The sequence below is a fragment of the Festucalex cinctus genome, chromosome 4 (assembly GCF_051991245.1).
Source record: "Festucalex cinctus isolate MCC-2025b chromosome 4, RoL_Fcin_1.0, whole genome shotgun sequence".
Classification (NCBI taxonomy): Eukaryota; Metazoa; Chordata; class Actinopteri; order Syngnathiformes; family Syngnathidae; genus Festucalex; species Festucalex cinctus.
Window position 1 is genome coordinate 25967024 of NC_135414.1, and position 25140 is coordinate 25992163.

Consider the following 25140-nt stretch of genomic DNA (forward strand, 5'->3'; position numbering starts at 1 on the left):
AAATCTGTTTTTATTTTCACTTTTAGTCATTTATGTATTTATTTTAATCATTTATTTAGTCATTTATTTATTTTTTTGGACGACGATCGTGTCCACTGTCACCTCAACTTGTGACTTGAGTTGTTAGAGACCAAGTGAGAGCAGACAGTGGACAAGATTGCCATCCATTGCTGCAGCTCTCCATTGCAAGCCGGCAAGACTTCCTTGTTCGCCGAGCTGCACGTTCGACCAATGACAGGCAGTTTGCAATGGTGGAGTCCAAACCGAGACACGCTTAGGACCACCCTCTCATTTGAATAACATTTCGACTTGGCAGTACGACCCAAAAGTGCCAAAATTTAAAATAAATAAATAAATAAATAAATAAACGACTAAATAAATGAATGACAAAGTGAAAATAAAAACGGATTTATTTCCATTTATATATAAAAAAAATTAATATTTTCGAATCATAGTTTTTTATATTCATTTTTATTTTCACTTTTAGTCATTTATTTATTTATTTATTTAGTTAGTTAGATCGAATTTTGGCAGTTTTTGTCCTCCATATGCTCTTCCACTTATGGCAATAAACTGTCTCCACCTGTTGCCATTTTATACTGAAGTCATGGCTTCCTGCGAGTACCTCAATTTTATGTTTAAACCAGGCCATTTTGTGAGTAAATTAAGATGAGATCATAATTATTTCAATATTCATACTTTTTGCGCCCTTGATGTTTGTTGGTGTTCAGTGGTATTTTTCTAATGTAAAATATGTGTGTTCGCTCAATAAAGGACGGGAAACACTGGTCTACAAATTGCTTGTCTTCTTGTGGAACCTAAATAGATAAAATGAGGTAAGGTTTTATGATAACTTGCATACGAATGGCGGTGCTACACTGTACTCAAATTTAAGTATCAAGGAAGTTAGCCATAAAACCTGCAAAGCTAACTTTTCAGATCCAGTAGGACACAGCCAGAGGTGGATGTGTGAGCTTGGCCCAGCGCATCATCCTCGACCACGGAGAACACAGTTCCGCTACCTGCGCTCTGTTTGTGTGTTTACTAATAAATCATCTTATTACGCATCATAAGTAGGCCATCATAATTAATTGGCCAGTCGAGAGAAGCTCTGACAACAAGCCCCCGGCAGTGAGCACACACACACACACACACACACACACAAACTCTACATGGACACAACTCACACACACACAGGCTGATAATCACAGGCGTAACGCATGCACACGTAACGGCTACACTTAGAAGCAAGGCGGCCACTGAAATTGTGTAGATGGATGCAAAACGAGAGAGTTTACCGCCATATTTATCTAAAAGATCCAAGGTCAATGAACCAATCAATCATTTCACCTATTCTTACCTCATTCCCCTCTCTACTCTATAGTCCGGTGCACCTTTGTCACCTTTTGTTGTGAGCACTCCAATGCAAGTTGCACGAAGAGCAATAATGCCGCACATCCTTGTGCTGTGTGAGAAGGTCAGCAGCTATTCAGATACATGGTAACACAGGAAGAGAATGAGGCTTACGCACACATACACACACATGCAAGAGGACTGCAACGTCCTCGCCAACATAAGTGTGAGTCTGTGATTATGAAGAGTGCACCCAAGTGTGTGCGTGTAAACACAGCTACTTTGCTTCTAAATAAATGCCCGCGTGCAAGCTGCCGTAGGTACGGTGACGAGGATATTGTCCTATTTAACGTTCGGGCAACGGATTGTGAGTGGAAGTGGTTAAAGGAAGAGCGGGAAAGGTGACCCTGTATAGGAAGAATGAATGACCTCCGATAGCCATCTTTAGATCAGTGGAGAAAAAGATACCTGATTGGGCTTTGAATAATTTAAAGGGACATTCCGCACAGTCTTGTAACCCCACCCTCGGACACCCAGCTAAAATAAACAAATGTTACTCTTGACTTCAGATGAATGGATGCTGTCAAGCGCCGGCTGCAACATTTTCCCCTAACTTGCACGAGTTCTTATTTATTATTTAATCCCGGATTTTATACATGAAAGGGTTTTTATCTGAAATGTAATACATTCAACACGATTACATCATTTTTAATCACAATCTTGACAATTGAAAGTCACGGGAAGTGTAGGGGATGTTAGTGTGTCAACAGTGTCGGTGATGATGAAAAATTGTGAAAAGAAATGAGAGATCTGAAGCCACAGAATTACAAATATATGAAGACTACTGAGAAAAAAAAAATGTGATTTCATAAAATAAAATAAAGTTGTCATTTTGAAGGGGGAAAAAAAGCCTACATTTGACAAAAATGCAATTTCACTTAGAAATCTTTGATACTATTTTTTGGGTCAGACCAATACCAGTACAAGTGCTTAACTCTTGAGTAGTCACTTATATCGATACCACTAGTACATTAAAATAATTAAATAAACTAAAAGCACTCACCCATCCCTAATTTTAATATTATATACATAAACATATCGCCTAATGTGTTCTTGTCAAGAAAGAGGCACACAAAGAGAGACGGTCAGACACACAGACTGTTGGTCTCTGACTGGGACATAATTTTACATTTTCTGTTTGTTTTTTCTGCCCTTTTATAAGTAGCACAAATATTAACACCTTTATAGCACTGCATTAAATCTCTCAATGTGACAAAAACTATAACACTGAATGAGACTCCTAGTAGGGATTAATTACAAATCATTAACAGCATAGTAAAGTAAACAATAAAACAAAAACAAAAAAACAATGAGAAGCTAACAATTAGTCGTCTGTACTCACTTAACTCAAAAACAATTTTCCAAAAGGCCATCACAGTTAGTAGAATCAATTGCAGCTCACAAAACGTCAACTGAATTGCAACCCAATGATGAGCTTCATTTAACGCGTCAGTCACTTTGAGTCAACAAACACTTAATGAAATGCTTGCTCAACAAAATGCGCAGACCATTCATCAAGCTAAACATTTGGGTGTGCTTCCTCTCAGAAATTAGAAGACTGCAAAAAAAAACTAAATAAAGAAAAATAAATACATAAATAAATTAAAAGAAAATCTGAATTCCACACAATGAGCCAAACATAAGATCACTTTTCACCAAGCCTGCTCCAGCGTTAAACGTGTGTGTGGCAGCTGTGATGGAAAGATTTATTATCCTAATTTGTTGACACCTGCACTCACGCTCATGTGCGACGGGTGAAAGGCCAAGGTCAGGTTTAACAGGGTCAAGTTCAGTCGCTCTCCCTGCTGCACTGCATTATGCAGTCCTGGGACGGAATTAGCATTACAACCCGATTTGGCCAGCCTCTTTTCTGCAGATTCAGCACAATAAGACATGCGCGCACACATTTAAGTTAGGATTAGACACGCAATTGATAAACAGGTATTCAAAATACATGAAATAATCATTTTTAATTTGGCGGAGTACCGCTTTGTTTTAGCCACATGTGTGGATATACGAGTCAGCTGTAAATTATGTTCTATACTGTTCCTCTAATAGATGATGTGCCCCAATTGCATCATGCAATAAAAACAAATAATTGCCTCCCTTTTCCCCATCAGGAAAAAAATTTATCATAATCATTATTGTTCACATAGACCTTAAATAAATAGTTAACTACTGAGCCTGTCTGAACTCCATTACTAACCAAAACAGCAGCACCAAAGCACAGACTTTGTTTTGGATGGTTAGTCTTGGGAACAAATTCAAGGCACAGTATTTCAAGTGAGCTTTCATTATTGTAGAAAACCTATTGTATAATATAGCGTTCAAGCAGCATCTTACGTGCATGCTCCAGTTCCAGGCTCTCCCTAGTATGCGTCACTTCTCTTCTGTTTTTTTCGTCATTTTTCCAAAGTAGTTATTTTTACTTTGTATCTAACCCATTTGACATGAATCTTAATATACTATTAGCATTCCTTAATATTACACTCTAACAAATTTCTGTATAGTCTAAAGTAAAAACAATTACATCATGCTTTTTAATTTTACAGTATTTAACTGTATACAACAATGTATTGTGGGTAAAACAGTGCATTATGGGTAAAAACAAAGTACAGTCATTTGCTGTATAATTTGTACGAGAAAGTTGTAAACTAGATTACAGTGAATTTCTGTTTTCTTAAAAAAATACAGTATGTAACTAATTTATATACAGTAAATATTCGTAAAAAAAAATACAGTAATAGATTTTCACAGTAATTAAATGAGAGCTGTCAACTTGTTTGCCAGTTATTTCTTGTAAATTCTACAGTTAATTTGTTACAGTGTTTTAATTTGTTGAAATAATGTCAAAATACTGTAGCATCAAAAGCTCGTGTGTTGGACAGCATAGGAATGGAAACACCGGGTTAATGATCATCCAGCAAAACAAGGAGAGACAGAGGGAGGGGGTGGGGGGGGGGGGTGACTAAATCTAAATTAAGATGTTGGATGCTGGCTTTCCAATAGGACCTTGACACATCAGTTGACCTACTCATGACAGAATCCCAGTGCTGCGGATTTGGAATTCTATTAGTATTACCAACTACGGGGTGGGGAGAAAAAAAAAAAAAAAAAATGTCATTCAGTCATCAGGAAGAGACCAATCCATAGCTTCTATCCATCAGCCAATTACTGGTGCTAAAGTGGAATTAGATAGGTATTGACAATGAGAGGAGGTGGAGGGAGATTAAGGAGAGAGATGGAAAGACGAGGAAGGAGGGGGAGGGGGTGAGGAGCAGAGTGGTGCAGTCTCCCAAGAAATGTGTCGGGGGGGAGGAATTGTCATTTAAGTACGATTTGTATGTGACTGGCTGGCGACCAGTCTGTGGTGGGGGTAACCCATCTTTCGCCCAGAATCAGCTGTGATATGCTCCAGATCACCTGCAAGCGGGATAGAATGTATTCATTGTACAGTATTTGTTCGAGTTAGAGTTAGAACTGAGCGGGGTGGAAAACATTACACTGAATAGATAAGCCAAAAAAGGCTGGACTAAACTAAACATATACAAAGTAAGAAATTTAACAAAAATGGGGATATTGCATTACATATTTTTCAAACAAACCTAAAATATTACATTACCGTCTGTGATTAGTAACATAACAAAAACAGATAAAAACAAATAATATGAAGTATAGAGAATGTTAAGTCACACGATGAAATGGATTTCTGCCTGCATGGCGGATCTTTATAAGTTATTGGAAAAATAGCCGTGGCGGTGTATTGACACAGCTGGCTCTCAGATCAATACATCGAGAATGGGCAATACATTTTAATTTAAAGCTGTTCAAACTTTAGCAGCAAATCCATGCGGTTCAGAGCGGAGCAGCCTCCTGCCTGCCCCATCCCGGCAAACACACTTGCACACATACTTGATGTGAAGACAACCCACACGCACCCACAAACACAGCAACTTATAAGGAAAACTGCTCAACTACTTCTAAACAGGTATAAAAATTTAAAAGTGAACACAATTTATCGGCGAGTTTACTACAGATAAGCCTGATATTTAAAAGGTGATCAGCAGTCAAAAGACTACTTTATTGCCATGTTCATCACGTTTACTAGCATGAGTGCAAACACCTTATGAATTAATGCCGAGTTATTTTTAGATCAGAAACAAACAGCATCTGTAATTAAATGGCCAGTATCACCAGAGGATGAGCAGGAGGGCACTTCTGACATCTGCTTTCAGCTTGCTCAATTAGCATAATTAATCAACATGAATCGATTGATGCAAATTCCTATATAAAACCCAAGAATAAAATCGCAGGACATTCATTCTTTAGTAGTGGCAAATCGTTCATTGTTCATCAAACAAGTGAGACGATGGTGACTATTGTATTTCTATTAGGGTTTTTCAATCTCAATTCTAACAGTCTATCATGACCAGCTCATTTTCCAACAGACTGTGATTGCTTATTTCCGGGAAGCATGCTGAAAAGTTGCAGCTAGATTCCTAGTTTACATATTTAATGGACAGGAATAATATTGTTGCCTCAATAACACCACATAGAAACTCACAAACTTCCCCATTTCGCCAATTAAAAGTTGACCATTTTTAAATTGAACTTCATATTCACAAGCAGTTAGAAATCCAAATTGGTCAAGTGCCACACTTTTTTAATAAATTAACTGCAAGAAAGCAATGTGCACAACAAAACAACACATTTGCTGACAGGGTGGACATTTTTTTGCTAATGTCGGCATTGTAGCCCTCCACTTCGCAACACGATTCGGATTGCAAACTAATGGTGCATTGTTCAAAAATGACTTTTTCATTAAAGCCCCCCCATTGTAATATTTCCTTATGACAGAGTGGACATTAAGATCCAACTACACATAATATGAAAATTACATGATTGTCAATATTTTTTCTGCAATTATACACTTCTTTTTTTTCACTCCATTGAACAAAGACAAAATATTGGTGGTATTGTCACTGAAAACAGTTTGTTAAAAGGGGCAGTCACCGCATAATGACAGTATGGACAGCAATTTGAGGGAAATTTCAGTTTCATTTCTCTGTCACATTTTCATGATGACTGAGTGATTCTGATCAGGTCACTTTAAAGTGATATTGATCCTATTGGGTTTGTTCCGCATACTAGCTATGGTTATGTGACAAATCACCTGTGCAGCCTTATTCTTCTCAATACAATATGGGCATTGGGCATGGGCATCCTATACTAAAAATAACAACACCAGTTAAGAGTTCACCCTGCCTCTCGTCATGAGATGCCTGGGATAGCTTCAAAATGGAAAACCCAACCTAACATACAAGTAGGATTGCCTTACCTTTTTCTCTGTTGTCAAACTCAACTGTTCTCACGTACAATAACAGTACAGATAAAAATGAGGACTTCACAATTAGCACATGGGTAAACAAAATTTTAGCCACAGTCCCTGAGGGTTTCATGTGAAGACAAACGGTTTCAAATGGCATCTGGACACATGCTCACACACACACACATACTCTCACATTCCCACTCAAACACAGCTAATATTGTTATATAGCTGTCAGCTTGGCAGTGGTGTGGGTTAATCAGAGAGGCAAGGGGAAGGCTGCTATCTACTCACCACACTGCCACATTTATCGATTCCATTTACACACAAATACACTTGCACTCAGATGTGCGCGCGCACGCACAGACACACACAAATTGACACCCATTTTCTCCACAAGAACAGGCACCCATAACACCCCTTTAACAATTCTATTGGCCCCAAATAGATTTTCCCATTTTACGCTGTAGAGGCAGGGGAAACACTGGAGCATAACTGAAAGTGATATAAATGCATCAAAAAACAGATGAACAAACATTGGGGCGAGATTTATTACTGGGAATTTTAATAAAAGTTGGAGGCGGATGAATTGATTTTGGTTTAAGGGCGGGTGTTCTAAGGAACAATTTATTGGGATGGCCCAGGTAAGATGCATTATTTTCCAATTGTTATCCGGCTCCGCTGTTTAAGGGGCTGATTTGTGTTGTGTGTTGCATTTTATGGGCAAGAAGCAAAGGGGAACTTTCAATGATTTAGGTGGGATGTATTAATCAAAAGGCAGCTTGTGTGAACCATAGATCGCCACAGCAAGGAGGCACAGGTGACAGCTCATTCAGGGGAAGACTGTTTTGGGGCCGCACATCACCGCTTCTCAATTCCACTTCCTTCTTCACACTTTCTCTTCCTCCCTCTTTTTGACATCGCCTCTTCCTGCTTCATCGTCGTCGTCCCCACCTCCATCCCCTCCGAGCTCGCTATCCATGCCTCTTGGCCACAGTTCAGTGCACATTTGCTTTTAAATTTTACGAGGCCGAGAGTAGCATTTAACCATCCATGCGGCAAATAAACGGGGATTAGGAGTATTTAGTGGTTTCCTCCTCCCTAAAAGCCTCATGCTTCCTCAGTGCTCAGTGACCTTTGCTGCTGCTTCTGACATGTGAAGAGACGGGCCCATCATCATCATCCGACATACACTTTCACTCTGCTTCCACTTGATATGGCAGTGCCTGTAAATGATGTACTGTTTGCCTTTGTGTAAATGGCTCACTTGCCGCTAAGTCTGCAACTGAATTTGGACGTTTTTGTCTCTTTTAGTCAGCTGTTTTTTGTTTTGTTTTGATTGCCAATCTCTAAGCAAGGGTGGAGTACCTTTTTCCCCCCCATCAGGGGCCATCCAGTTCACAAGCTCCCCAACAGTGTCTGAAAACATGTATGAAAACATGCCTTGTGAAGTTCTGACACACTTTGGATTCACCCGAAAAGCATCTTCCCTTACAATAGTTGACGTGTCCACTTTAGAGCGCCTCGTTGTTGGCAGTGAGAGGAAGGCGTAAAACCCATTAGGAGGGGGGGAAATGTTTTTAAAAGTTAGACTTGAAAGCTTCATGCTGGCGTGGGCGCGCTAGAGCGCTTCATTGTTGACCATGAGTGTGAGCACATCATGAAGAGAAGGGGGAAGAGTGAGGGGGGGAAAGAAAGACAACTCCAACACGAAAGCCAGCGTGTGGAAAGGACCTTCACGTTGGCATGGCCACTTTCGAACGTGTAATAAAGCCCAGTAATGATCCGGTGGGATAGATTGCAGTCAATAGAGGATTTAAGTGGCTATATTTTCATGGCTCAAACATGTAGTCTGAATGTGTAGGATTATGAAAGATGCTAAAAGAAGTAACATCTATTGTCAATGTTGTAGTAGTGCTTTTTTCATTGACAGTTGAGGGTTGTGTGATTTCAAGAGCAGAAAGAGGTTGTTTCCATGACTTTATTTTAAAGCCTCATTTTACATACTTGAGTGTTTTCTTATTCATTCAGATTTGGCAGGGTGGATAACAACATGTGGCGTGACAAATTTAGAATGATCATATTTAACACTGTAGACAAAAGTTACACAATCAACTTGTATAGCACGCCTTGGCTACAATTACACTTGGACACAAATGCGCTTAGTTGTTTTAAATACGTGTTCACATCTGCAACACTTTAAGATTTTATTCACTCACATCATGAGACTACTTACTACAAGAGTCGCATGAAAGTGAACACTAAGATCTGTTTATTAGACACTCCGCTATCTAAATTCACAGCATAATGTGCAAGCCAACATACACACCTGTGTGATGAAAGGCTATTTGGCCAGGCCCAGTCACCTGTGGACAAGGTTGATTTTGTTTACTTGAATTTTGGATTGCTTCTGTAATGAATTGGCTTTTCTATGTGTGGGCATGCACGCTAAACATAAGACAGATTTCAAAAGAAGTAATGTGATTTATATTCCTTCACTACTACAATTCTTGTTTTATTAAATATCAAACAAAATTATGTTTTTATTTCAAAATAAAAAAAAATAATAAAAAAAAGATTACCTTTGCATTTATACAAAAAAAAAAAAAAAGCCTCTCAGGTACATTTAAAGTAAAAGTTCAATCATTGTAGTCATTCAGCTGTGAATATGGGAGTGGAAAAACAAATCTATGTGCCGGGATAATGGCCAAACTGGCCAAAGCCAGTCAAAGTTCTTAGGACACAGACTGCGAACCACAAATGGGAGGCTGTTGATGCGTGTTATCGCGTGGTCACCAGCAGCAACCAGTAACTACTTCACATTTTAAATGCGGACCGAGTATCCTGTGACCACCAAAAGTTTTCATTTACCCCAGCAACATTGAAAACCGTTACAGGCAATTTAGTTCCATGGATGTTTACGGAATAGTTTACCAAAGATTTGAGCATTTACTACAATTGAGGTCATCATTATGCCAGCATCTACCAATGACCTTAATAGAAGGTTCTTTAATTTATATATTATGTTATTGATATCTGTTCAAGTATCAGATCACAAGTCAGGTTTCCATCCAAATGTTTCATTTTTAAGCAAATTTTGTGAAAATGCGCAAAACGGACATGTGACTTATGCCCATTTCCATCTGTTCTTCTTTTTCAGACACTGACAGGAGACTCCGCCTACACTATAGAGATGTGATCCATCAGTAATTTAAAAGAAGAACAGGAAGCGACTGCGCTGATGTCGTACAAGTTTGCTTTTGTAATTCTTAATCAACCGTACCTTTCTTTACCGTTTTCCATCTAAAATTGCGTTAATTCCAAAAAGATTTCTGTTTCGTCATCCCCCCCAAGCCTAATTTTCTTTATCGTCTGCCATTGCTTTGGGACTACAAACGTACGTGTGACGTAATATTCAGTCAAAAAATGCAACGTGTATCCGGTCTTGTCAGTTTTTATTCGCAAAATCCGTTTCCGTAGCCAAAATCTGCATTTCCTTTTTTGATACGCTTCAAATCCACCCTCTCCAAGCGTACATTCAGTTTTATTTTTGCATTTCTTGAAATTTTGATTAAAAATGTGTGCATGGAAACCCCACTACAGATGTTCAATACATTCCCTCTAAAAGCACCAGTAAATTTGTTTGGTAAACATGTGAGGAAATTATTTGGTTGGCTATGGACCTTACCATAAAGTACATAGTCCTACACAAATTTACCTTCAAGTTCATACCCTCAATGCATGTGGACAATTGCATGCATGACTTCAAACACCTTGGGAATTAACTAGGAGAGAGATTGTGAACTAATCCCTCTATCAGATCCAATATCAGTGACCTCAGAGCTCACAAAAGGTGCTTATTCATAAATGGACAAATATTTCCACACTCTTGGTCAATGCACTCCATGTCTTTCACTTCCAGTAATAGCCAAGCGTCCTACTACCTTTGTCCCTATAGATTAAAATGTAAAACCCATTTCATTTCTAAAACACAAACATCCATCCATCCATCCAATTCATTTTCCGAACCGCTTATTCTTCACATAAACATAAATGACATGAGGGGCCTCTGTGGCCTATGAACAATGCCCAGAGACCCGTACTAGTCAAAGGTCAAGGTTTGGATGAGGGCCTCAGAGCTCCAAAGAGTGACATGGAATGAACCTTTCCCATTAACCTGCTTCTCTTTCTCTATGAATGTCATAAGGGAGGCACAAGCGCTGTTGGTCTTCAACTGTGATAGTGATGTCATCTTTATACCTTAAAGTTCTGGTGGTGGATCTGTACATTGCACACGCACAACCAAAGACCGCTAAAGACTGGGTAATTGGTTGGGGGGGGGGGGGGGAGCGCCACTGTCAAGGGAACAGTGGCCCAAAGGCAAGTGCACCCCAAGCTACTGAACACGACTCCATCGCCATTACTGCCTGCCTGAGGCTCGTGTATAGAAATGATGAGATGGGGTTCATATGCCTGACTGGCTAATAGTGGGTGGATAATTTGCACATTTTTGGTTCAGTCCACTCTACTGAGGCTGCTGCAGGCCTATACATTACCTTAGCTCTTTTGTCGGGCTAAAAGAGAAATATTAGACATCAACTCAGCTGGAATTAAGCTGATTCATACAAAGTGTGACTCTAAGCATAAGTTAAGCAAGCATGAAGAAAGGAACTTTGACAAGAACAACAATGTCCCCGTAAATGTTCACACAAGAAGAGATTCATTAATCATTAAATGACTCCACATGTTAGTGTGTTAAATAAAAAAAATGCATCGCTCTATCTGAGCCAGGGCTTCTCCAGTGTGTGCTTGCTGCTGTTTGTGTGTCAGGGCTGATTGCTCTTGACTTCATTAATCTCTGCAGTGTGGTTATGATTAGCTCTGCGAGGCATGCCAGAGGACATCTGACACGCTCGCACACTCACCGTCAGGTCTGGCCACCTCTCAAGCCTACCTCTCTCTCGCTCCAACCAATTAGATGGGAGCAAAGAGGGGGAAAAAATAGAAGTGACGTCCTTTCATTGTGACATAAAATGACTCTCTCTGGAAAGTCAATTTTTCATTCGTCACATTGATTGGTTTGAAAGACTTGAGCCAAGTTATTTCTGGTCTAAGTTAATGTTTCTCAAAATGTGGCGCACAGATCATTATTGTCCTCAAGAAACCCTAAATGGCCTGTGGGTAACTTTTGGGACAATGCCTCAAACTTATAAATCATGTGCGGGTAACATTTTAAGTAACAACATTACAAGTTGTCCATTGTTGTTAATATTAAAACTTAAATGAGAAGCTTGGCTTCTATGATTACCACTTTTGACCCTCTAGTTCAGTGGTCCCCAACTGAGGGTCCGCGGCCAAGTGCTGGTCCACCAGCTATTTGGTACCGAGCAATACGAAGGGAGGAACAAAAAAATTAATTTATTTCTTTTAAACAGCAAAGCAGCCAACAAAATTATAATCTTTCGCATATGTTAACATGCACCCTAAGTGGGATCATAACTTAAAAAAATAAAAAAAAATAAAAAAATAAAAAAAGCATTTTTATATTTGACGGGTACATTTTTAGTCCAGTGTTAGCTGTTGAAAAAATGTTTTAATAATTTTTTTCTGTTTATCAACTTTTTTTCTTTTTGTTTTAAAATGTTGAAGTGCTCTCTAGTTACCTTATTTGTCAATACAGATGCTTTAAAGGTCACCTTTTCGAAGACAGATGTTTATTCTCAACCATTTTTTTTAAAACAAAGGAAAATAAAACATGTTTTATAAAGGAAATTTAATTCATGAAAACTGGCAATTTAAAAAAAAAAAAACAATGTAAAATTGTGATATGGATGGAGATTAAAAAAAAAAAAACTCCAAAATTAAAAATTCTCTGTAATTCCTGCCTGTATACGAGCGCACACACAAACACAGTACATACTGTAGATGAACCACATTGCCATATGAATCTATTTGTGTGATTGTGCGTCAACACAAGACAGCGCGGTGACAAATTGTTGAAAGGAGGAATGAGAGGAATAATGATGGACAATAATGCCACATGTGTACTGTAGCCAGTGTGTGAGCATGTGTGCCGATGAATCTCTCATCGTGACAGCGGGGCCGGCAGCAGTGAATGTCCTTCTGGGTGGGACACACACACATCCACAAACACACCCCCACACACACACACACACACGTATACACAGATGGAAACGACCACACTAATGGATCACCCCTGTCTGCACACAATCCGCCACAAATAATGATGAACCACCCCTGCATTAAACTATTTTACACAATGCTCAATTCATTACTTCTCTCTCCCTCTTACTCTGCCCCTTTGTGCGTATAGGTGAGCTAATAAAAGGTATGATATTTCTCCTCTATCGGCACAATCATAGTTTTTATCCATTAGTAGCATATTAGGATGGGAAATGAAGAGAGGTGGGGTGGTGGAGTGGGAGGGAGGAGGAGATGGCTTCAAATTGGTTTAAAAGCAACAGAAGCCTTAGGCATGAAAAAGAAGAAGAGCAATGCTAAACTATGATGCTTTTCGACCTCTGGTGAACTCTTGGTTACAGCAAATTCTCTCACGCACGCGGACTGGAATTGGAATAATGTATGTGTTGGAAAACTTTCCTTCAACTGTCATTTAACTTTGCACTAGATAACATACATCTAATTACCTAATTTCCTCTACGAGGAAGGAAAAAAAAAAAAAAGTAAAAGAAGAATGGAGTGGCATGAAAAAAATTAAAACTACAACCACTAGAAAATGATTGCTTAAATGTCATTTAGATCAGTGTTTCTCAAATAGAGGTACATGAAGGCACCCCATGGGGCACGTGAGATTTGAAAAAGATAAAATAAAATACAATAATAATAATAATAATAATAATGTAGCATCCGTGCAAGAATAATTAGTAAATTGTGCCAATATTTCAGTAAAATGTAAGTTGAGAAAATAAATGGTATTCTCCCCATAGCAGAATGGTTCAACCCACCTAGCATCACCTGCCAATCATTTCAAAACTTTATTTAAAATGAAGGTAGTTAATAGTACAGTGTTGCCTCGTTTTCCGCTGTGGTTAGGTTCCAAAAACTACCCACAATAAATGAAATCCGCAAAGTAGCTAGCTTTATGTTTTACATTTACTATAAATTTTAAGTCGAGTCAAGTCATCTTTATTTATATAGTGCTTTCAAAACAGCCTTAGCTGTCACAAAGCACTTTACAGAAACCCAACAAAACTAACATAACATAAAAGATTAACAGCAATACAATACAATACAATACAATAACAACAAATCAACATTCTTAACAACTCATTCACTGCCTTTGACAAGTATACTTGTCAATTGTATTTTTTAGAGCGGTGCTAAATGGGGGCGAATCTGAGCATGCTCCACTGTAAATATCAAACTTGGAAACAACTTTACTGATGCCCAACCACCGGTAGATGACATCATTGCCCCATTTTATAGGAAATAAACACAGTTTCAGAGTCCATGGGAGAAATGGCTGTATTTTGGCAAACCTACATTTTTCTGCTGTCAATTATAAAAGAACGGGACGGGACAAAAAGTAGGGAGTCTATTCTGTTATTTGGTTGATTCGGTTTATATATAATTATTGAATGTAATATCACGTGAGTATTGTAAATGTAAAAATTTTCTATAATGACTGGCAGTGAATGAGTTAAACACAAATGAGAGCAGGTCAACACCTGCATTAGCAGTAGCATTAGCATTAGCTAGGTCACCACACAGTTTATACAGGTTTCTCATTGAAGCATTTACTTTTTCTCTCTTGTTTAACCACTCTAAATGTTCAAACCTTCGTAAATTGTATATAATAGGTACATTGCTGTAAAAGGAAAAAAAAATACAGAATTGCACTTAAAAAAATAAAAATAAAAAAATAAAATCCGCAATACAGTAAGACCGCGAAAAGTGAACCGTATTATAGTGAAGGACTGCTTCATTTATTTTTGAGAACAGATATTTACTATGACCACTAAAGGAGAACAGTTAATTGTGACTGTATTGTGTGCAAAAAAATATAATTAATTTATTCTTTATCTCTTTCTTTCTTTTGTTAGTAATATTTTAGTTCCAAAAAGTTCAAGTGAGTTCCAATGCTTAATAAACCAGACAATGATGGCACTATACTCTATTTATTTATTTTATTTTATTTTATTTTAATTGTTTTTCAACCTAAAATGCTTTGCGCTGGTTAGGGGGTACTTTGCTGAAAAAAATATTTTACAGGGGGTATCATTGAAAAAAGGTTGAGAACCACTGACTTCGATCAAGTCAAAATAATAAAACTGCATGTACCATTGCAAACTTTCAATAGACGGCCATGTTCAATAAATAGTTAAAGCTTGTATTTACTCTTTTAGGTGTGTTTAGTTAGTTCATTGCAGACTACTCTAAGAATTGGATTGCTTGTTGAAGAAATACATGTAAAAGGAAACATACCAAATATCTTAAAATCTTTCCTGATATGCTCACATTAATTGTTTTATGTATACATAGTTCATTTAAGGTGCCTATTTTAAAGCCTTAAAAGCTACTAAAAGCTATTGCAAAAGCTGATAGACTGATAACAAAAACTATTCTCTGGCTTGGCTCAGCATAGCAGAGAAGAAAAGTCATTATGGATTTCAATTAAGTGATCCCTGGCCAGAGAGGGATGCGTCAGAGTGGGGGGATTAATGTGCTGCGGACAGATGTTTAATAATAATGGCCGAACTGGCCCTGCCGAGAAACACACATTCCACCCTCTGCACCCTGCTGCGGCACGCACACACAAACATGTGCACGGACGCCCACTTCTAATCACTCATACACCGCCACACACACAATAATGATTCACACACACAGTGGGGAACCGAGTGTGACAGTCTTACTCACACATATACTCATCCATACACGCACACACACACTGTCACTTTATCAAGAAAGTGTGTGCGCTTGTCTTTATGACCAGTGCTGGCCACAGTGCATATGGCCCTCATTTAGGAACAATGGGCATGGAGAATGACTGGTTGGATGAGCTTCCTGACTGCGAAGAGGTGAGTGGAGGCGTGTTAAATGACATGCCCCGTATGGAGAGATGGAGCACGCGGCAGACAGAGTAAAGGGGAGAGGGTATGGATGGGTAATGCTGGATAATGACTGGCTCACTTTAGGAAGCAAAACATTTTCTTTCAGCGTGATCACGAGGACAGCGGATGAGGATAGTAGATCAAAGCAAGCAAGCGCAGGCACATTTTAACCTTGCTGTAACTGTTAGAAAAGTATGAAGAGGAGCAATCCATTGTATAATGGAAATAAAATAAAGATCTGCCACCTAGTGGCATTTAATACAGCATATATGTTAGCATCTACTTGGGCAAATTAATTTATTTGTATTGTATATCATATAATTTGCATTGCTCATATTCTACTAAGCAGGCATATATGTTCCCATGTCTCATTTAAGGCAAGTACCATTGAGGTTCTGTGTTTGTCATTACAGCAGCAGGGTCAACTAGTGGTTTGCATGTCTGCCTTAGGCCTTCTCTGTGGAAATTTAATGTTTTTCTATCATTTTCTTTGTGTGTTTGTATTTTCCTCCCATATTCCAAAAACAAATTTGCACGAATTAGACATCTAAAATCAGTGGTTCTCAAAGTGTAGTGTGAGTACCAGAGAGGTGTGCTGGCTCCCTCTAGTGGTGCATGAAAGAATTAATTAACTCATGTACAACTCAGTTCTATTTCACTTTTATCGAGAATATATGTGCATTTTATATTTTATAAATTATATGCATTTGTTTTGGTGCAAAAGGAGACGTTCTATTTTCCTATAATTAAGAATAGTGTTACTGCTAAAGCTGTGCATATTACAGTGACTTAGAAAATTATTAAATATGCCTGTTAGAAATAAAAACTGTTTGATTAACAGATGTGCAAACACCATGCTTGCATGTTTTCTTCAGGTACTACGGCTTCCTCCCACCTCCCCCAAAAATATGTTGGATTCTTTAGCACTCTAAATTGTCAGTATTAATGTGAGGGTGCATGTTTTTTTGTGTTTTTTGTCTACATGTGCCCTGCAATTGGCTGGCAACCAGTCCAGGGTGTACTACACCTCTCACCCAAATTCAGCTGGGATTGGCTCTAACTCACCTGCGCTATTGAGTGGCACAGTAAAAAGAAATTGAATAATTCAAAAGGGTCATTATTACACTTTTCCTCTTTTTAAGCCTATTTTTCCAGATAATTTTACAAAGAAGAAAAGAACACTTTACGTATCGCTATATTTCAAGACAACAACATGAAGAAGACCATAGTCTGTCTAAACCTAGTAGTGAGTCATCAGACAGTGTGTAAACATAACGTCTTTCCATGAAGTGCTTTCACGCTCTATTTTTTGAGTCACCCCCTCACCTGGTGACACCTAATCAGCACGGCGGCAGGACAAATTGCTTGCTGCCGTCATCACAGTCTTGTCAGAAAACGATACTTCGTATTCGGTGTACGTGCAGTCTTGTCACAACCACATACCTTTAGTAATTACCGGCGCGGCCATCCTCCCGCCACTCCAACGATGGATAGCCCAAAGTGTAGCGAGTTCACCCTGGAGTCATAACTCTTCGTAGGACATCTGCCTTCTGCTCTTCACAACTGCCGTGGACCACGGACAGCAAATTAGCCTGAGAAAAACAGTGAAGAGAGAAAAGGATACTTAACCAACAGCAAAGCCAGCGTGTCTATACACAACACATACAGTATGGAGACCATAATGTCGTTGACATGCAATACCACCCAGGATCCCAAAAATTTGTTCGCAAAAAAAAGTTTTTTGAGTCATATTTGTTGAAATACATGTGCCCGCTGTTTTCTTTATCATTAATTAAAATGGATTTTGTGTCTATATTATCAAGGTATTTCAGTATCGTTGGGCCCTGGGGAGGAACCAAGTAATTTAGTTCTTAAGAAAAACTTTACAGAAATTCTGATCTAAGGATTAATCCATTAGCTGTAGACTAGATAACTATCTTTGCTTGCACACACAGACATGCTGAGGGGATCACTTCGACAGGTAAATATGGCTGACGAGTGGAAGAGGTGGGGGAAATGAGGAAAGAAGGGAGGGGAGAAATAAACTGATAAGTGATGATGAAGAGGGAAAAATGAAGATACTGTCAGGAAAGAGGTGAAATGGATGATAGAAGGGAATGGAGGAGTTCTGGCATGGCAGATCAATCAATACACACAATCTGCATCAACAGAAGAGATTTTATTTTATTTTTTAACTTACTTACCTACTTAAAATAGTTATATCTAATGTAAATTATACCCTGCTATTCCTGCTTCATTTCTAGATTTGAAAGTTTTTGCTACTAGTTTTTGTTGTTATTTTATTTTTTATTTTTTATTCCTCTTCTGTAACCCCCGCTTTGGCTGTTTTTTTCTTCTTATGAATACATTTAATTGATAGTATTAGGTAGTTAAAGTTACTGGTATAGTAATGTGTAGAGGTTACTTTTTCTGCAGCTGTTAACGAAAGAAGACTGAAAACTTTTACTTACTTATTTAAAGATGAACAGTATAGTCACAAATCTATTTTAATTAGGAGTTTCTAAATATTCACTCTAATATTTGACTGTAGACGGTTTGACGTTCTGCCTAACATGTTGCTATCTGGGCCGTTTAATGAATCTATATTGCAGATTACAACCACAGTAAACTCGACTAGATTCATCATGCAAAATCAATACATACGACATGCTACATACGGGTATACTGCAGTCAGAAACATAAAATATATTACCAAAATATGACTCACCTTTTGGACGACGACGGTCGACCTGCAGGGACTGACGCTAGGCCACCAATTAGCGTGATTTCCTTTAAAACAATCATGTCGCTCCCAACGTTCATGGTGGCAAATTTCGTCACTGTATTCAATACCAAAATATTATAACATATCGGTCTTTTTTAATAAATGTGTCACACAGAAGAGAAGAATAAAATAAATGAGAGAAAAAAAAAGAAAAAAAAAAAAAAAACATTTTCACCGGAAGTAATCTATGAACGCTCTGTGATTGACAGCTGCGTTTCCTCGGCAACCGTAAACGGAAGCCGGAGTCATGGCGGAGCTCCTGCAGATTCAACGCGTGCTCGACGAATTCCGAAAGCTACAGTTCTACAAAGCAAGGTAAAGTTGCAAGATACAAACAGGCAGGTTACAAGTTTATGCTGATGGGACAGCTAAATAAGCTAGAGCCACGCTAAATGAGGCATATATTATGAGTACTAGTTTATTTTAAGCACGCACGCTTAAGTCAATCAAAAGTGGATTGATGTTGACAGATTCGTCATTCGAATTAATTTAACCAGATGCATTTAGAGTCGTTGATGTATACTGCAGTAATGTTTACTTAACAAAAACATGTTTTTTTCTGTTCTAAGAATGAAAAAAGAAAACAATGTTTTATTTTCTCTGTTTCAGGTTAGTTGAGGCAACTAGACAGCAGGAACTCAGGGCTGCTCTCCGAATTCAGAGCTGGTTCCGAGGCTACAGGGTACGCATTTACATCAGGTAATATTTTATAGCCTACCAAAGTAACCAAGTCTTCATTTGTCATCTGACAGATTACTGCTTTTTATTTCATACAAGCCCAGCCATTTTAGCTTCACCATTTCCTCCTGGGCTTAAAAACATCTAGGCAATTTGTTAATTTACAGGGAATACCCTGATACTGGCTACCTCCCATAATTGTAGGACTTCTTTGTAAATGGCCTTGAGGAATAAATGTCGCTTGCTCCGTGTGTTCCTTTCACACACTCATGCCTCTGTGCCTGTTCTGTACTGCGACCCCAACACCATTCTGCAGGGTCAGCAGACAAACTTCCAGACAGTAGGTTAATTCAGATTACTTTAGTTAATTGATCAATACGTTAAGTGGATAATTAGCAACAGTTTTAGCCGCCTAAGTGCAACTCTGGGGTTGTGCTATCCCACTATAAGCATTGATTTTCCAGGTGTATAAATGGCCTTTTGGAAATTGATGGCCTCATTGGAGGTGGAGATTTGCAATGGACTTGCATTTAGAGTATGTTTGAAGATGAATACAAATGTGTGCAGCTGCATAAAGGGGGGGAAAAAGCTCATGATAGAAAGGCCTGGAGGAGCAGCAATTTTGTGTATGTGTGTGTTACATTAACGATCCTGTGACCTTTGAATTCTATTTCTTTGCATCATAACAGTTGTGAGCAGAAAACAAAATCACTGTTTATCTTTCTTTTCAATAAAAGTGTTATGAGTTTATAATTGATTTTTTCCCTTTTCGTCGACACCTAATTTAAATTAATTTCATGCAGGATAACCATTTTTACACCTTTTTTTTTCATTTGCAGCTCTTGCTGACAGTCTTGCATTTTAGGTTTCATTTGACACACTAACAAAAACATTCACAATTTAATTTAAGTTTTCCGCCCCATTTCAGCCGTACAAAATACCCATCTAATCCTCTTCCCAATATGACTTCATGACAGGCATCTGCACGAGAAGGCAGTCATTATACAGAAGATATGGCGGGGCTTCAGAGCAAGGGCGCTTTGCAGACAAATGGTGATGGTAAGCCAGAACGAGCAACGGCTATAGATGTATTGATTTGGTTACGATAGCATGCATTAGAATTCAATTTCTATAGGCCTAAGTCCCTGCATCTGACCTCAAGAAATATAATTCACTCATTACACGTTGGGGAAATTAGCACTTAGGAAATATGATGTAATATGTGATGGAATTTTATCTGCATTGCAATTCCTGGGATGCTTTTAGAATGAGTGTGGGGAGGAATAGAGTGAGGTAAATGGTGGTAGCAGACATGTAGAAGTGTATGCGTGTGCATGTGTGTGTCTATTTGTGTGCTTTAGTAAAACAAGGCCGCCTTTTCGGCATATTGCCTCCAACTGCTTCTTAATTGAACAGATTGTTGATACCGGATCCAATACCCAGCGCTCTCACATATAATTTTCCCCTGGATTGAGTTTTGTAAACGTATCACAACAAGCTATTTATCATGCCCCTAAATTGACTGTTTGCTAAAGCATAACTGCCAGCCGCCATTTGGGAGGCGTTCAAAAAAAAAAAAACGGGGGAGAAGGCAGCGAGGGGCACTGATATAAACGATGAAGGATGTGTCACAACGCACATATGGGCTAAAAAGAGGCTGTTTGGGAACAGATGAGCGCTCATTTGAATCACTCACGCTTTTCACAGTTTTGAATTAGCCCACTGAGGCTCCTTTCTTCTACTCCAGGAGTCCTCCATTAAAAGTTAAAAAGGTCCAGTTCAGGAAAATGTCTTCAAGCATAATGTGTAGAATGCATTTTAATTTGCTTCCAAGTGTTTTGTCCTCTGACGGTGATGTCAAATATAATCAATTAAATAAAATGTATCAAGCGTGGTCGTTAGGCTCTGAATAAACATTTTGATTGTCTGAGCTGCGTTACAAACGTGCTTGTGTGTTTCCGGGAATACCAGAAGTTGTGCAGGTTCATCAGAATTGTATTTGTCTGAGTACGGATCAGGACCAGAGTCCCACCTAGTGGGGATCTCAATTCTGTATTACTCCCTCAATCTTTATCATGAATAACGTGAGTTCCACAAAAGTCTCTCATCTCAAAACACCGAGCTAAATTTACAGCCCCCTTTCAAATTTCCGCTCTGTCTTCCCCATCGTTATTAGAAAAAAAGATAGGTTGAGATATGAATCCCTTTTATGGACGACTCTCCAGTTTGCTCTCGAAATGTGCCCCCAGCGGTCGGCCCCCGTGCGTTTGCTGCGAGTGTGCCGCTGCATATTCGCTGGCCTTTTGTGAGTCTCTTCTGGCAGCTCTGTCATTGATTATGAAATCCAGAGGAGAGCGTTTGGCCGTCATACATCTCCATTAGCTCGCTGCTTCAGCGCCATAGATTTTCCTGGCCCCTCGCGTGTGTTGGTGTATTAAGAGAGCACTGTCCTCCCCTTGATACAAAGTCCCCCTAATCACTCTCTCTCCCTACCTCCATACCCCCCTGACTCTTTGTCTTTTTCTTCGCTGTTGCTTTCGCCTCCTCTCTTCTCTTCTGGAGTGGCCCTATTTGTGCTGCCTGTGTGAAATATATTATGTATAAAGAGCTCGTCAACTTTGATGCCTGCTGTGGACAGATCAGAGGGCTGCGAGACAACACGTAACGTCATCTTTTCCTTTTGTGTTCACAGGAAGCATATTTTATCATGAAGCTGAATTTCTACAATGAGATGGCAGTCAGGGTAAATATCATTGCAGTTGTTTGTTTTGTTGTTTTGTTGGAACAGCTGATCAGGACTGGCTTGTGAGAATTTTGTCACATCCCTTCATTGTGGCTAAAAGACCATCATTATCACATCTTGGTTTTCAATTTTAGTGAAAAAAAATATGAGGTATGTCAAAAAATTCCAGGATATATCTTAAGTCGGCTCAGCTGTCTTGAGCTTTTCGGCATCTTTAAATCGTGTTGCCTTGTTAACCCTTGAGCTTGGAAATTTTTAAAAAAAAAAAATGGGTAGGGCTGGGGGAGGTGGGTGTGGTTGAGAAATCAGTCTAAGGGAGGTTGCTCCAACATATTCAAATATAAAAATAAAAACAAAAAATTGCAAATTTACTGGTCGCACATGTGCACATAGGTGACACATGTACTTGCACTTCTCCAAATTTAGGAGCAAAATGGGGCAGTCTGGTGTTCTACTTGTCTACTCCATGTGTGTAGTTGATGCTTTATATACAGTACTACAAACTATGGGAACATTTGGGACATTTACCTGCATGAACTGATGTCCTTTTGTAGTTAACTTTCACTGTTCTGTGGGATTTATTTTATTTTTTTGTCTGTCTATTCATCTGGAAAAATATTTGCATAGTCAAGGCTGGCTGATGTTGGACCTGAAATCTCTCTTCTAGTCTTTTCTGACCTTATTTTGATTGAGATCAGAACTTGTGATGGCATTCTCCAAACTGTTCTCACAAAGTTGAAAGTACAGTGTTGAAATCTGCGAAGTAGTTAGCTTTAAGTTTTACATTTATTATAAACGTTTTAAGGCTTTAAAACCCCTCACCGCAAAGTTTATACACTTTTCTCATCAAGGCATTTTCTCACTTTTATCTCATGTTTAAACATTATTTTATAAAAATAAAAAAAAAATAAAAAAAAAATAAAAATAAAAAAAACACTATACGCAATTGTCGAAAATGTCTTGATAATAAAACCCCTCACTAAGATGGAGGTTTCTGCAAACAGAGTACCGTTAACTTAGTTGCAACTGTTAGCCCATATAGCATCGCACTCCCGCTATGACTGTTGTTTTTGTCATTTTTACACAGCACAGAAATCTTATCGTTTTCACAATTCCATATGGGCTCTTCTTTTGGCTAACAGCTTCATTCTGTGTCAACCGGTAAGGGCTTTTATAGGCCCACAAAGAGAGAGTACGCCAGCTTTTATTGACGAGGTTGTGTTGCTGACCAGCTGGACAAATGTGTGTCAGGAAAGCTTGGAAATTGAATGCTTTAAGATTTACACTTTTATTGCAAAATGAAACAACCAAAACTGACCACCCTATTATTTCAATAAATATCATAAGCAGGAGATGTATCAAAGAGTAGACCTTGTTGGTGGAGGTCATTGGGATGAAAGGTTAGGGGTTGCTGTCACCATGTGGAGTGGAGAACAAGCTACTTAAGGTGGGGAAAAAGCTCTTTTATGATCCTTATAAAATATCACAGCTTCCTCCTTTAGAGCACGATAGCAATTTTAATGGAAAGGAAATGAACGCGAATGGAGCAGGGAATTGACTCTGTGGTTGGTGATGGAAGAAGGGCCTAAATTTGAACCCCGCAGGGGGCAAATCAAACTTTTCTTTGTCAAGTTAAAGTGTTTCACTTCTTGAGATTAATGAGAGCTCAGTCTGGAGTTTGTCATGTCGCCCCAACACTAAAGTCAAATTGAACATTATAGGAACAATTCTGGCATTACCCTTGACCAAGGCACTGGCCCCAGAAGAGGACTTACCTATAGCCACTGAAAAACAAAAGCTAGTTTACCACATGTATCTTAAAATAAGATTATTAATGGCTAGCGTTAATATACACCTGCTTATTTATATTCAACTGCAGAAATACTAAGCAGGGAGTATAACACTATAGTTTTACCCCGCACAAATATAATACAATGATACTACAATAAAATGTTTATTCTAATGAATGGGATGTATAATAAATACTGCTTTCACATTTAAATAAATGTCTTTGTTCTTTTGCAGTGTGGGGCACACCTTTATTATCAGTGCACATCCATTTTTCCCAATTTTCTTTTCATTCTTTTAGTTCCAATTATTTTAATGTTGAAGCGTACTCTCCCGAATCCTCTTCAGCTCTTCTCCTCTAAAAGAGATTGCTCATCGAGAGACATTTTCAGCAGTAATAAGAAAAATATTTTAATAATAATGATTTAATATTTTGCCCAGAATTAATTTGATAACCTTATTTTATTTTCAGGTACAATTAATACTTTTAAAAACTAATTTTGGCACTTGATTGTCGACTTAAGATGACATAACATGTGCTGAGGAAACAGGTAACGACCAATCATGGCTCAGTTTGCTGACCAAACCCAGAAAACAGGTGAGCCGTAATTGGCCGTTACTATTTCCTCAGCGCAGGTGATGTAATCTTCAGTCAAAAGCAACTGGAAAAATGTGTTTTTAAAGATATTAATTGTACATGAAAAATAATAAAGTTATTGAATTAATTCTGGGCAAAATATTAACTTTTTGCTGCTGAAAATGGCTCAGTGAGTCAAGTATCCCCTTAAGGGATGGGGGATATCTCTTTGGGTATGCTGTTTTTTAATCACATTGTGAATGTGCTCAACAGCACAGCATCTATTAGAGCTGGACAGAGCAGCCACGTTGTTTTCTTTTTTGTTTTTATATCACAATGTGCACTTATATTAAAGTTTACTTGTTTTTTTAGCACAAAACTTTGGCATTTCTGTGGACTCTAACTTGATTCTCTCTATGGTGTGTGCGCATGCGAATAAGTCTGAAATCCAATGCCAATGACCCTTTACAAGAACGAATCCGTGAAGGGCGACGGTTCTTGCCAAGCCTTTATTACCAAAGAAATATTTGGTAGTGTGTGAATGGAAGCGAAAAGACACAGTGGGAGAAACAATCATCCCTGAATCCCCCGTGACACTTCCTTTGAATCATTCTTGTCGCTCCCCTTCCAGTTCTTGGTGCTAGCTAACGGAGGATAATGTATTAGGGCCATAATAGAAACCAATGTTTACATGCTGCACCTCGGATTTGTATCACATTCAACAGCATCGATTTC

General features: G+C 38.6%; 2 protein-coding genes across 4 annotated transcripts in view; one reads left to right on the forward strand and one right to left on the reverse strand.

Moving 5' to 3' along the window:
* Positions 1-18667, reverse strand: part of esrrga (estrogen-related receptor gamma a) — a 221786-nt gene extending 203119 nt beyond the window's left edge. For both annotated transcript variants that reach the window (XM_077518195.1, XM_077518194.1), the window contains exons 1-2: positions 18563-18667; positions 17278-17426 (exon numbers count right to left, since the gene is read on the reverse strand). The gene's annotated coding sequence lies outside the window, so the exon portion shown is untranslated. The remainder of the gene's footprint in view (positions 1-17277; positions 17427-18562) is intronic.
* A 185-nt stretch (positions 18668-18852) lies between these two features.
* Positions 18853-25140, forward strand: part of spata17 (spermatogenesis associated 17) — a 35020-nt gene continuing 28732 nt past the window's right edge. For both annotated transcript variants that reach the window (XM_077518480.1, XM_077518482.1), the window contains exons 1-4: positions 18853-18934; positions 19229-19318; positions 20275-20356; positions 21990-22040. In XM_077518480.1, the coding sequence (XP_077374606.1) occupies positions 18867-18934; positions 19229-19318; positions 20275-20356; positions 21990-22040 (291 nt within the window). In that variant the 5' untranslated portion in view covers positions 18853-18866. The remainder of the gene's footprint in view (positions 18935-19228; positions 19319-20274; positions 20357-21989; positions 22041-25140) is intronic.